The following is a 15,484-nucleotide window of genomic DNA, read 5'->3' on the forward strand; positions in this document are numbered from 1 at the left end:
TACTCGTTGGATATTTCGTGTGCAAATCTTTGCGAACTTTTATTATTTCCAAGCATCTTTTTGACGCGAAATTAATGATGTTGAAATAAACGATCGATTTCTATCAAGCATATTCAAATTTGTCGAAGATGATGTGTCAATCAGTCATTCCTTTCGTGCGATCGACGGCGTTTAAAAATAATTAATTCACGAGAAGCTATCTCGCACGCTTCTCGCCTGGTTTTCTTCGGTGTTCAATGTGAACATTCGTCGTGCCACCATCGAGGGGTACACAGTCAGTGAGATCTCGTCTTTAGTCTGAGACGTCTTCGCTACTGCAGGGTACCATAGGTCACGGCCAGGGGTCGAGCGTGATTTTCCTGGCCCACCGTGTGCTATATCCGCGGCCACGCTTCGTTTCCTCCCGATGAATCGCTTCGTCCATCCTTTGCCCCTCTTCGTTGGCGATAGATGCAGCAATGACGGAAGAGATCTGAGCTATAGGCCGAAGTCCACATGGACTGTCCGTGATTTTCTGACGAGCTTCTCTTTCATCTTTATATGTAAACGTACTTTTATATGTAAACCAAGCTAGATATATATTTTTATTTTTATATATATTTTTATATTTTTATATATGTATATAATTACGTATAATTTGTACTGTGCAATTTGCTGTTTCCTCGAATATCTTTCGCTAATAAGAGATAAAAATTCAGGCAATTCAGAAAGGTAAAAGTATGTTGCACGTCCGGAAATGATTTTGAAGATATTCTCTGTGAAAAAGATTATCACGAAGACTCGGCATAAGATACGTCGTCGCCACTGAAAATGTTGACGCGACGCTGCGGCTGCGCTACGAACGCAACAGGGGGTTCCGCGTTTGCTACCAGCCGCCTTTTTATGATTATTTGGCGGCGTTATTGCCTCTTGACCCGCCATTAAGCGGTTAAACGGGCCGAGGTGAGAGAGCTCCGGCCGCGCTCTTTACGACAGTCAGGGACACTCGCTTCCGAGGAAGACGAGAGGTCGACTGGGTGGGTCTTATCGGTCCTTATACCTAATTCAGCCCGCATTTTTATTACCATGCAAGTCGATTGACCGGAGGACATCCGAGACCTTTGTAATGTGTCGAAAAATTATTTCATTATACGATCATTTCGATCCGTAACTTTCCCTTCTGGATTCTTCTGTAAGAAGAAAAAAGAACACTGCGAATTACTAGTGGATATATCGCATATACTCTACCATATACTTTTATATTACTTATATTTCCCTTTATTATATCACAGGCACTTTATGTTATCTGGTCTAATACGCAAATGAATAATTTTGTCTTTTTTTTCTTAGTTAATCAGGGGGACTTGTCGCGAGTCATTCGTGACTCGCCCGCTTGCTCTCGCCCTATTCGATAACGACACGTCTGCGCTTGAAATTGCGAAAGCTCTTAGCGCCGTCGTGGAATCGGCGATTCGTGTCCGCGACCGCTCCCGGTTGTCGTCGTCCTCTCCGCGTCGCCGATATCGAGACGGAGCGACAGAGAGACAACGACGCCGGACTCCCCGCCTTAATTCCATTTATCGGTACGCAATTTTTCGCGATCGCGGCATACATTAAGCCACCGTTGCAACACGTAAGTCTCGCGGATGTACGGTTAGACCCATGTTTCATTCATGAGCCATAAAGTTCCCGGAGGACGGTGGCGTGGACGCAGGGGCTATGCGAAAGAATCGCTTCGATCACTACTTCCTCTATCTCTCGCGAACGCGGACTTTACGTACGTATGCGTGCGCGCGCGCGGAAACGAGCGCAACGGTAGACGATGTTCCACCGTTTTCCAATTATTTCGAGAATTATCGACCGCGTGTCACGTTGCGAGATAATGAGACCGGCGTGGGTGCGCCGAGAAATATTCCGCGCACTGAGGGTGATACCGGACGGACCATAATCGTAAGTTATCGACAATAAATGGCTATTGAATTGGAATTAACTGGGAAAGTTTACGATTATTTTCGTTATGCGGGGTGTAAAGACTGTGCGCGCGCTTCGCTTCACGCTAAAATCTTACATGTTCCGTGAGATTATTAGACAGAAGCACAGCTGGATTTTACATTCAGACACTTGCATAGATTCTGTTATTACGCAAGCAAAACATGACTTATACCGTCATTCCGGCCAACGGCTCAATTACCATCTCGCGCTGGGCAAATCGTATAATCGAGCGACCGCGGAAATAACCGCGCTGACTGCTCTTCTTTCACGGTGATGCGGCGATTTTCGCGTAAAAAGCCGCGCAACGCAACGGTGAGCGTGGCAGCCGGATGAGATTAGATGACGAGATGCCCGTCAGTGGCCATGGCATCGCTCTCGCGGAAAAGGGCCGAGTAATACCTGGCGATACCGTCGCTCATTGTAGAAAACGACGGTATCCGGATACGGTGGATGGATTCGCCGGAGTTCTCTTCCCCGGTGGCTAACCGATGCGCGGCTTGTCTCATTTGCATTCACCCGAGAACTCGAGCGCGGTAGAGATTGCCGAGGAGCCGCATTAGAAGAAAGAGAGAGAATGGAAAAGAAATAACGGGGGGGAGGGGAATTTCTTGGCTCGTCGCGTATCTTCCCGCATGTATTTGTTTGTAAGATCGGTGGACTTCTCTCTCGCCGGACGCGTCGCGTCGCCTCGTTTCCTCACGCTCTCACGAGCGCTCTTTTATTCCGCGATATCCAACGAGAGAACGTACGGTCTCTCCTTCCTCATTCCATCTGGAACTCCGCGTCTTTCCTGCGCGGCGGGAATCGCGCTACCCATTTTATTCGTCAGTTTCTCTCGTTGCACGCGGGCCGGGACCGTTTCGCGGAGATATCTTTTACACGTAGACGTGAGAGATAATCCTAAGTAACCGATCCTGTCCGTGTGACGTCGCTAATGGGCCTTATTGTTATTGTTAGCTGCCGTGATATTCGCTGACGCTTCTTTCGCGGCGTAACGGCACATCTACAGGCGAAACGGAGACATGAAGACTTCTCCGGAGCGGAAGAACGAACGGAGAAGGATGGGAGATGCAATGCAAGTCGGAGCTTTATAACAACGCTTTATAGCTCCGGGTTCGTCGTTTCGAGTTACACGAGTTATTCGCACCGTGACCTATGACGCGGTGTTCCGGGACCATCCGCGGGTTTCCTTATCTCGCCACCTTTCCCGTTTTCGTGGCTTCCCTCGTAAACCCCGTTATGACGATCGTTCATCCGCTCCCGCGCTTACCGCTCGTTCGAGATCGATGATGCGATACGTGCCAAGTCCAAGGAATTCCGTCGGGGGTTCCCCGCTTAATACACAGAGGTCGTCGGTCCCGCGATATCTTTGATCGCGATTAATAGAGGTCTGGCCATTGTTAAAGTAGAACTGATATCGACAATGAAATCTATATGAAACAAGTTAATCGAATGAATGATGACCTATGATTAAAGTTTTAACAAGTCGTCTTTTATATATCGTAAAAATACCTTTAAAAAAAGTAAAAAAGCGCTAAATGTTTGCAACCGTTAAAATAACTATTGTGCAAAACAATGTTTTATTCTGTTTTTGCTATAAAAATAGTGATAGTAGACGTCACGCCAACTGAGTATCAGTTTATACACATCACAAAATTTAATTTTATTATTATACTTAATACAATAATAAAACATTTAATGAGAAGAACTTGGTATTATGCGTGAAAAATTGTATTTATTAACATTTAATTCTTTTATTATTATTCTTATTAAAATAACAAAGTATTTCGCCCGAAAAACATGATGTTGCTAAACAAATACGCATATGAATCTGTCTATACTAAGATCTTTTAAAAGAACATTCGAAAAATAAATAAATAAATAAATATACATATATATTCCAACTTTTTAAACTGCGCGCCGATCACAGTCGTACTTGAAACACAGTTATCGTTGGAACAATAAATCCATCTCCCCCCCGTAATTAAATCAATTTAATTAACTATCTAAAAACTGCAAGGAAATTCCAACAATAACTGTGTTTCAAGTCCGACTGTGATCGGCACGCAGTTTAAAAAGTTGAAATATATATATATATATATATATATATATATATGTAGGTATATGTATTATAAATAATACATATACACAAAAATTAATATTGAGCTGCCTAAGATCTAAGCTTAGACCGAAAATGGCTTGTATTCTTATTCGATTCTCATAGCGGCCTTGTTTTTTCTTATTATAAATAAATAAATTTGACACTTTCGGTCATTGAGTAGGATCATATGTCGCTTTTGGAAAACGTATCTAATGTTCGATACGCAATTCGATATCCTATAGGAGAACGCGCTAGGGACTCTAGATAAAGAGAAATTTTATCTCTATAAAATAAACCTCTCTATTGGATATCAGAGGTATAAATCCCCTCCAATTTTCACAGATAGCACGTGTATGTGGAAATTCCCCATCCAGCATTAGAGAACGTTTAATAAGTTTGGACGTCACAACACAAATTTATAGATTTATACTGGAAATTGTCTTTATATCAATATCGAGCAATAATGTACGCGTTCCTCAGACGACAACTGGAAGAAAAATGCATATCCCTTCAACTCGGTAACACATATAAAATAGAATTTATTATTTCAGCGTTTATAGCCAAGAAGAAACTTGGTTTACAATGTTTACATTTTTCCTTAACCTCACTCATCCATCCACACCTAACATCTATTTATGACTAGACGCCACTCGCTATCACTGTATCTTTGTATTAATACATATAAATAATAACACATATAAATAATTTAGTTAGATAAATGTCTATGAAATGATTTTTCCCTGTTAATACTTATGTTTATACAGAAACGACACCGGCGGAACCCGCTACAAGTATGAATATTAGTCCGAAATTTTTGAAAGTTCTACAATTGTCGTTTGAAGTAAAGTACATGGATGAAGACATTACCCTTGCTGAGAAGAGAGACAAAATCAAAACGATAGAGGAGAGAATGGGTGTATTACTGTATCATAATGTAATTCAACGTGATATTCCAACGGATCCAAAATTTGATGATATTGTTGCTTTAGCGACAGCTTATTACAACGTAGGCTTGAAATATGTTATTTCTACGGATACTGACGATTTATCTAATGCTGTACAGTGTTTTTCAAGATGTGTGGACATTTTAAAAGAAAAACTATCGGACCGTAAAGCTATATTGACATCTATAGGCGCGCTTAACGAATTGTATTCAGTTTATGAGAAAATGGACAAAAAGACTGATAGCGCATTGAATACACTGAATAGAGCATTAAAACTATATATGACATACACACAGGAGGAAAATTATTCCGATCCCATCCACATAGAAAGTCTTGTTGGTATTAAAGAAGAAGAATCGAATCCTAAAATTATCTTGAACACTTTACATCATACAACTTTACAGAACTTAAGACTTCAATATCTTACAAGGCCGATAGATAAGCACTTATTTGTACAATACTTGAACAAGGAATTAAACACCCGATTGACAGACATAGTATCTAACGAAACAAAATTTGATGAAAAATGTCTTGATATGGCCTTAACTTTATTTGAGCTTTCTAGATACTTTCTAGCAAACGGTCGTTTTACTGAAGCTAAAAGTCACATTGCTATTGGAGATTATGTAATATTCAGACTTGCTGCAGAGTTATTGAAAACGGAAGAGAAGGAAAGAAGAAGAAAGAAAGGAAAGAAAGCTTCTTCGCACTTGCGTAAAAGTTTGAATTATGCCAATGCTGTTAATGCTAAATCTTGGGGTTCCTATGGAGTTTCTCTTTTACGTTTCTGGATGGAACAATTTTCACAGAATAAAGGAAATCACAAATCTCCTGAGATACAAGATCTTATGTCAAAATTAGAAATAAAATCTGAGAAGTCAAATTTAATATTTTCTGACTTGTTAGAAAAAGAATTGGAAGGTGTGATTATTCAGTTTACAGAAACATGTATATTAAATTTGGCTGATGCCAAATCGGTTTTTATAAAAACTCTGAGACAATTTGAAAAGGCGAAGGAACATTTTACTCCAGACACTGACACTGTAACTTATGCAAATATAATACTTGAAATTTCGGATACATATAAATATTTAGCAGGTTTTGAAGAACAAAGAGATAATCAAATAAAACTACATAAAGGGCGAGTAAAATTGTTAGAAGACGCTCGTAAGAAATTCCCTACAATAATTAAGGATGATACAGAATTACAAATCTACAAACGGATTTGGTACGAAGTGGTGACTTCATGTTCCATGGTTATGGATTTAATGGTCGAGAAAACGTATTACGACAGATCATTTAAAGAGGTGTCAACGAAAGCCGATCAATATATGAAAATGCTCGCAGAAAATAGTGGTTTTTATTTAAATGCGGTTTAAACTTTTTTAATTTTTAATTCTAAGATTTATACGTTTCTCATTATTTGTAACTTTAGGTATATTATATTAGAGAATATTACTTAAATGCATGCCGTTAACGTATATGAGTCATATAAGGAACATGATTCATGATTAAAAGTTAAAAGAATATGTTTTATTAATTATTTGAAATAAATTTGTCTCAGAATAAATAATTTTTGAATTGAGTCATGTTCCTTAATATTTTCATATGATAGACATATGTGTAAGAATATCATTCCATTATTTATTTACGTATTTTTATAATTGACAATAATATACAATAATATGAGAATATATGTTATGTACATTATGTACAGTTATATATATATATAAGAATATTTTTATTATATTGTTACACGCCGACGAGCGTTCGCCACACAATTACTCACTTTCACACTCGCGGCGCGTGTCACGACACTCTCGCACAAATAAGATGACTCGTTTAGAAAATCAGTAGCTCTTTATTACGACTCTCGGTATAAAAGAGGAGCTCGGGACGACACGTCCGAACGAGACGCGTCCCAGAGTAAATCTGAACATCAGGTATAATAGGAAAATCAATAGTTAATTGAGCATCTCGCAATCAATATTAGTAAACAGCATCCGTCGCTAAGGACGGTTCGCGACGCGACATTAAATAACGGGCGACTCGCATATACGCGCGACACGAGGACAGCACGAGCGTAACAATATTAAGATCATATATAAATAGTATAATTTACATATACATATATATATAATCTTAAATGACATAAATTATATAAATATATAATCTCGTATATAAACGAATTGTAAAAATTATCATTGCTCATAGAACTATGTGAAAAGAATATTAAGTAAAGAAATTGGAATTTTTTAGTAATTTACTCTATTTGTTTATTAAGGAAGTTAAAGACAAATATATTTTCTATAGATTTAAATGCATTAACAACAGACTCCAAGAGTATATTAATTTACCTTCTCAAAGCGACGTGTGTGATTCCAAAGTAAAGTGTTGCTGATAACTTGGAAGACTAGTGCCCTGATTGTGTCGAACGGATATTACGTGATTACAGCCATTGTAACATTCGCAGTAGCTCTGGCCAGAAACCCATTATCTTGTTTAAACGATCCCTCTAGATGTTGACAAAAATTATGCGAACTTCAATATCAATTTTAATGATTACAACCAAGAAACAGAATACATATGAATGTGTGTGTACAACACAGAATGTATAATTTAAAAAGTGCATGCAGACAATCGAGCAAATATTAATATAGTGAATTTGAAATACACATACATCACTTACAGAACTTTTTTAATTTTCTGACTGCCAGAAAGTCTCATCTGCTTACTTTGTGTTTTACATATATTACGTCTTTATCTGTTCATTCTGAGATTTCCTCTGTCGACTGAAAATTAAAGTTTATCTAACAATTTATAATAATATATCAAGTATAATTGGTGAATGAGAAATATTCGGCCTCCAGAGAGAGTTGAACCCGTACCTTTTGCAATGCCAGCAATTATCTTATTAACACACAAGGAATTTCAAATAGTTAGTAATAAATAAAATAATTACATTATTGATGTTAATTTAAAATAATCTGATGGGATATTTCAATTTAAGTGAAAGCAAAGATCACATAAAATCCGAGAATTTTGATACGTGGTTTCAAACATCGCTACTCAATTCGAGCAGGTCCTAATATCTAATTTTTCAGCATCTTTTTATACCGTTTATACACTGTAAATTGTATCTCTGTGTATGACACGGCCTAATCATTTGAACGAGATTGCCTTTATATAAAGTAAGGAAATTTTCGTGTCGAACAATTTCTCTGAATCCCAAGAAAACGCCTGCAAAATTTCATGTATCTATTCATGTATGTCGTGTACGAATATTTCGTATTATTTGCATCTACTTATTGACAAAAAAATTTACATCTCCACTTAAATGTTTGTACTGCTCGTGCTGTGCTTGGCTTTTGCTTGGTACATTTTCCATTACGGTGCGAATGTATATATCAATGTTAACCTTTGCTCGCCACGTTCCAGTAGACCGCTCAACGTTTTTTGGTTTTCTAGTTTTCACATAATAACATAATTTTCCTTATAATAATAACATAAGTTTCCTTAAAATACGTTTAGTTTAAACTCGTAATTTTCTTGGTTTAATATTAGCATAAAAATATCTTATTCAGACTCTGTATTTCCAATTTCTACATTACAAACTTAACAATATTAATATTAAACTTTAAAGTGCATATTATACGTTTTTTCGGTACCTTCTAAGTGCATACGTGGGTTTTGTCACGTTCAACGCTATTTTTCCCTACCTTAAAATATTTTTAAAAAATCTAAAAAAATTTATGAAACATTTGTCTACATTGTAGTTGACGATTTTATAGTCATTTTGATAAACATTGTTTATTTAATATCTTCTAAGCTTCCAAGTTTTACTGTTACGAGCAGATATCACTTTGGCTCGAACGCCGTAGACCCACGTATGCATGTTAAGGGTTAAGCTAGCAGAACAACAATAAAAAAAAAGAAAAAAGGAAAAAGAAACCAAGGGCAGAAATGCAAAGAACTGAATTTGTACTATCCAAAAAACTTTACATATTATTCCTTCTGCTTCAAATAATCCCCAATTTAAAAAGGATGTTTATTCTAAGATCTTTTGGAAGAACATTCGAAAAATAAATAAATAAATAAGTTTGACACTATCGGTCACTGAGTGGGATCTTATGTCTCTTTTGGAAAACGTATCTAATGTTCGATACGTAATTAGATATCCTACAGGAGAACGCGCTAGGGATCTAGATAAAGAGAAATTTTATCCCTATAAAATAAACCTCTCTATTGGATATCAGAGGTATAAATCCCCTCCAATTTTCACGCATAGCACGTGTATGTAGAAATCCCCCACCCAGGATTAGAGAACGTTTAGTTTTGGAAGTCGCAACACAGATTTACAAGTTTATACTGGAAATTGTCTTTATATCAATATCGAGCAATAATGTACGCGTTCCTTAGACGACAACTGGAAGAAAAATGCATATCCCTTCAACTCGGTAACACATATAGAATAGAATTTATTATTTCAGCGTTTATAGCCAAGAACGGACTTGGTTTACATTTTTCCTTAACCTCATTCATCCATCCACACCTTAAGAACCGTCTACAATAGCCGTAAGAGTATGCAGTAAGACGTAAACAGTAAGTTATTGACCAACCACAGTCGATTATTCTTGAATTGTAAAAATCCCATTAGTCAGTAGTTTACTGCTTACGTCTTACTGCATACTCTTACGGCTACTGTAGACGGTCCTTTATATGACTAAACGCAACTCATTGTATCTTTGTATTAACATGTATAAATAATTTAGTTAGATAAATGTCCATGTAATGATTTTTCACTGTTAATACTTATTGTTTATACAGAAACGACACCGGCCGAACCCGCTACAAGTATGAATATTAGTCCGAAATTTTTGAAAGTTTTACAAATGTCGTTTGAAGTAAAGTACATGGATGAAGACATTACCCTTGCTGAGAAGAGAGACAAAATCAAAACGATAGAGGAGAGAATGAGTGTGTTACATCATAATGTAATCGACGTTTTAACGGATCCAAAATTTGATGATATTGTTACTTTAGCGACAGCTTATTACAACGTTGGCTTGGAATATGTTATTTCTACGGATACTGACGATTTATCTGTTGCTGTACTGTGTTTTTCAAGATGTGTGGACATTTTGAAAGAAAAAATGTCGGACCGTAAAGCTATATTGACATCTATAGGCGCGCTTAACGAATTGAATTCAGTTTATGAGAAAATGAACAAAAAGACTGATAGCGAATTGAATACAGCATTGAAATTATATATGACATACACACAGGAGGAGAATTATCCCGATCCCATCCACATAGCAAGTCTTGCTGGTATTGAAGAAGAAGAATCGAATCCTAAGATTATCTTGAACACTCTACATCATACAACTTTACAGAACTTAAGACTTCAATATCTTATAAGGCCGATAGATAAGCACCTATTTGTACAATATCTGAACAAGGAATTAAACACCCGATTGACAGACATAGTATCTAACGAAACAAAATTTGATGAAAAATGTCTTGATATGGCCTTAACTTTATTTGAGCTTTCTAAATACTTTCTAGCAAACGATCGTTTCACTGAAGCTAAAAATCACATTGCTATTGGAGATTATGTAATATTCAGAGTTGCTGGAGAGATATTGAAAATGGAAGAGAAAGATTTTCTTTACTTGCATAAAAGTTTGAATTATGCCATTGCCGTTAATGCTAAATCTTGGGGTTCTTATGGAGTTTCTCTTTTACGTTTCTGGATGAAAAAATTTTCACAAAATAAAGGAAATAAATCTTCTGAGATACAAGATCTTATGTCAAAATTAGAAATCAAATCTGAGAAGTCAAATTTAATATTTTCTGACTTGTTAGAAAAAGAATTGGAAGGTATAATTATTCAGTTTACAGAAACATGTATATTAAATTTGGCTGATGCTAAATCGATTTTTATAAAAACTTTGAAACAATTTGAAGAAGCGAAAGAGGAATATAAGGAATATTTTGCTTTAGACAATGGCACTGTAACTTATGCAAAGATAACACTTGAAATGTCGGATACATATAAATATTTAGCAGGTTTTGAAGAACAAAGAGATAATCAAATAAAACTACATAAAGGGCGAGTAAAATTATTAGAGGACGCTTGTAAGAAATTTCCTACAATAATTAAGGATGATACAGAATTACAAATCTACAAACGGATTTGGTACGAAGTGGTGACTTCATGTTCCACGGTTATGGATTTAATGGTCGAGGAAACATATTACGACGAATCATTTGAAGAGGTGTCAACGAAAGCTGATCAATATATGAAAATGCTCGCAGAACATAGTGGTTTTTATTTAAATGCGGTTTAAACTTTTTTAATTTTTAATTCTAAGATTTGTACGTTTCTCATTATTTGTAACTTTATATTATTAGAGGATATTATTTATGTGCATGCCGTTAACGTATATGAGTTGTATAAGAAACATGATTAATGATTAAAAGTTAAAAGAATATGTTTTATTAATTATCTGAATTAAATTTGTCTGAGAACAAATAATTTTTGAATTGAGTCATGTTCCTTAATATTTTCATATGATAGACATATGTGTAAGAATATCATTCCATCATTTATTTACGTATTTTTATAATTGACAATAATATACAGTAATATGAGAATACATGTTATACACATTATGTACAATTATATAAGAATATTTTTACTATATTAAGATTATATATAAATAGTATAATTTATATATACATATATACATATATATACATATATGTGTGTGTATATATATATATAACATAAATTATATAAATATATAATCTTGTATATAAGCAAACAAATTGTAAAAATTATCAATTCTCATAGAACTATGTTAAAAGAATATTAAGTAGAGAAATTGGAATTTTTTAGTAATTTACTCTATTTATTTATTAAGCAAGTTAAAGACAAATATATTTTCTATAGATTTAAATGCATTAACAACAGACTCCAAGAGTATATTAATTTACCTTCTTAAAGAGACGTGTGTGATTCCAAAGTAAAGTGTTTCTGATAACTTGAAAGACTATAGTCTTGCCTTGATTGTGTCGAACGGATATTACAGCCATTGTAACGTTCGCAGTAGCTCTGGCCAGAAACCCATTATCTCGTTTAAACGATCCCTCTAGATGCTGATAAAAATTATGAACTTCAATATTAATTTCAATGATTACAACCAAGAAACAGAGTACATTTGAATGTGTATGTACAACACGAATGTATAATTTAAAAAGCGCATGCAGATAATCGAGCAACTATTAATATAGTGAATTTGAAATACACTAACATCACTTACAGAACTTTTTTAATGTTCTGACTGCTAGAAGTCTTATCTGCTTACTTTGTGTTTTACATATATTCCGTCTCTATTTGTTCCTTCTGGGATTTTCTCTATCGACTAAAAATGGAAGTTTATTTTAGTTCAATTAATAATATATCAAGTATTATTCATGAGTAATATTTGGCCTCCAGTTGAACCAGTATCTTTTGCAATACCATCAATTTTCTTATTAACACAAAAGGAATTTCAAATAGTTAGTATCTAATAAATATTATAATTACATTATTGGTGTTAATTTAAAATAATCTGATGGGATATTTCAATTTGAGAGAAAGCAAGATCACATTTTTGATACGTGGTTTCAAACATCGCTACTGAATTCAAGCCAGTCCTAATATCCAATTCTTCAGCACCTTTTTATACCGTTCATACATTGTAAATTGTATCGCTGCGTATTGCCCGGCCTGATTATTTGAACAAGATTGCTTTTATACAAAGTAAGGATATATTCGCTCGGGCGTGTCGAACAATTTCTATGAATCCCAAGAGAACGCCAGCAAAATTTTATGTATCTATTCATGTATGTCGTATACGAATATTTCGTATTATTTGCATCTACTTATTGACAAAAAAATTTACATCTCCACCTAAATGTTTGTACTGCTCGTGCTGTGGTTGGCTTTTGCTTGGTACATTTTCCATTACGGTGCGAATGTATATCAATGTTAACCTTTGCTCGCCACATTCTAGTAGCCGCTCAACGTTTTTTGGTTTTCTAGTTTTCACATAATAAGTAATAACATAATTTTCCTTATAATAATAACATAAGTTTCCTTAAAATACGATTAGTTTAAACTCATAATTTTCTTGATTTAATATTAGCATAAAAATGTCTTATTCAGACTCTGTATTTCCAATTTCTACATTACAAACTTAACAATATTAATATTAACCTTTAAAGTGCATATTATACGTTTTTTCGGTACCTTCTAAGTGCATACGTGGCTCTTGTCATGTTCAACGCTATTCCTTACCTTAAAATATTTTTAAAAAATCTAAAAAAATTCATGAAACGTTTGTCTACATTGTAGTTGACGATTTTATACTATAGTTATTTTGATAACCATCGTTTATTTAATATCTTCTAACAAGCTTGCAAGTTTTACTGTTACAAGCAGATATCATGTAGGCTCGGACGCCGTAGACTCACGTATGCATGTTAAGGGTTAAGCCAGCAGGACTACAATAAAAAAAGAAAAAAGAAAACCAATGGCAGAAATGCAAAGAACTGAATTTGTACTAATTTGTACTACACAAAAAACTTTACATATTCATTCTTTCTGCTTCAAATAATCCTCAATTTAAAAAGGATGTTTATTCTAAGATCTTTTGGAAGAACATTCGAAAAATAAATAAATAAATAAGTTTGACACTATCGGTCATTGAGTGGCATCTTATGTCTCTTTTGGAAAACGTATCTAATGTTCGATACGCAATTAGATATCCTATAGGAGAACGCGCTAGGGACTCTAGATAAAGAGAAAATTTATCCCTATATAAAATAAATCTTTCTATTGGATATATCAGAGGTATAAATCCCCTCCAATTTTCACGCATAGCACGTGTATGTAGAAATCCCCCACCCAGGATTAGAGAACGTTTAGTTTTGAAAGTCGGAACACAGATTTACAAGTTTATACTGGAAATTGTCTTTATATCAATATCGAGCAGTACTGTTTGCGTTCCTCAGATAACATCTGGAAGAAAAACGCGCATCCCTTCAACTAGGTAACACATATAAATGATTTAGTTAGATAAATGTCCATGTAATGATTTTTCACTGTTAATTCTTACTGTTTACACAGAAACGATACCGGCCGAACTCGCTACAAATATGAATATTAGTAAAAAATTTTTGAAAGTTCTACAATTGTCGTTTGAAGTGAAGTACATGGATGGAGACATTAAACTTTCTAAGAAGAGAAACAAAATCAATGCGTTAGAGGAGAGAATGGATGTATTATTTCAAAATGTAATTGATGTTTCAACGGATTCAAAATTTGATGATATTGTTGCTTTATCGGCAGCTTATTACAACGTAGGTTTGAAATATATTACTTCTACGGATACTGACGATTTAAATACGGCTTTACAATGTTTTTCAACATGTGTGCAAATGTTAGACAAAAATATGATGGACCATAAAGCTATATTGACATCTATAGGCGCGCTTAACGAATTGACTTTAGTTTATGAGAAAGTGAAGAAAAAGACTGATAGGTACTTGAATGTAGCATTGAAATTATATATGACATACACACATCAGGAGGAGAATTATCCCGATCCCATCCATATAGCAAGTCTTGTTGGTATTATAGAAGAAGAATCGAATCCTAAAATTATCTTGAACACTTTACATCATACAACTTTACAGAACTTAAGACTTCAATATCTTACAAGGCCGAAAGATAAGCACCTATTTGTACAATTCCTGAACAAGGAATTAAACACCCTATTGACAGACATAGTATCTAACGAAACAAAATTTGATAAAAAATGTCTTGATATGGCCTTAACTTTATTTGAGCTCTCTAGATACTTTCTAGCAAACGGTCGTTTCACTGAAGCTAAAAGTCACATTGCTATTGGAGATTATGTTATATTCAGATTTGTTGAAGATAATAGATTGAAAACGGCAGAGAAGGAAATGAGAGCTTCTGATTCTCACTTGTATGAAAGTTATGATTACGTCTCAGCCGTTAGTGCTATAGCTTGGGGTTCCTATGGAGTTTCTCTTTTACGTTTCTGGATGAAAAAATTCTCACAGAATAAAGGAAATAAATCTTCTGAGATACAAGATCTTATGTCAAAATTAGAAATAAAATCTGAGAAGTCAAATTTAATATTTTCTGACTTGTTAGAAAAAGAATTGGAAGGTAAAATTATTCAGTTTACAGAAACATGTATATTAAATTTGGCTGATGCTAAATCGATTTTTATAAAAACTTTGGGACAATTTGAAAAGGCGAAGGAACATTTTACTCCAGACACTGACACTGTAACTTATGCAAAGATAATACTTGAAATTTCGGATACATATAAATATTTAGCAGGTTTTGAAGAACAAAGCGATAATCAAATAAAACTACATAAAGGGC

At 34.8% G+C, this 15,484-nt stretch overlaps 2 protein-coding genes across 2 annotated transcripts; both read left to right on the forward strand.

The window, feature by feature from the left end:
* Nucleotides 1-4,491: 4,491 nt before the first annotated feature.
* Nucleotides 4,492-6,482, forward strand: LOC139820814 (KIF-binding protein-like). The gene is made up of 2 exons (XM_071791355.1): nt 4,492-4,590; nt 4,837-6,482. The coding sequence occupies exons 1-2, from the start codon at nt 4,536-4,538 to the stop codon at nt 6,393-6,395; spliced, it is 1,614 nt and encodes a 537-aa protein (XP_071647456.1). The 5' UTR covers nt 4,492-4,535; the 3' UTR covers nt 6,396-6,482.
* A 2,148-nt stretch (nt 6,483-8,630) lies between these two features.
* Nucleotides 8,631-11,580, forward strand: LOC139820631 (KIF-binding protein-like). Its single transcript, XM_071791038.1, has 2 exons — nt 8,631-9,473; nt 9,844-11,580. The coding sequence occupies exons 1-2, from the start codon at nt 9,419-9,421 to the stop codon at nt 11,364-11,366; spliced, it is 1,578 nt and encodes a 525-aa protein (XP_071647139.1). The 5' UTR covers nt 8,631-9,418; the 3' UTR covers nt 11,367-11,580.
* The last annotated feature ends 3,904 nt before the right edge of the window (nt 11,581-15,484 follow it).

The sequence above is a fragment of the Temnothorax longispinosus genome, chromosome 10 (genome assembly GCF_030848805.1).
Source record: "Temnothorax longispinosus isolate EJ_2023e chromosome 10, Tlon_JGU_v1, whole genome shotgun sequence".
Lineage (NCBI taxonomy): Eukaryota > Metazoa > Arthropoda > Insecta > Hymenoptera > Formicidae > Temnothorax > Temnothorax longispinosus.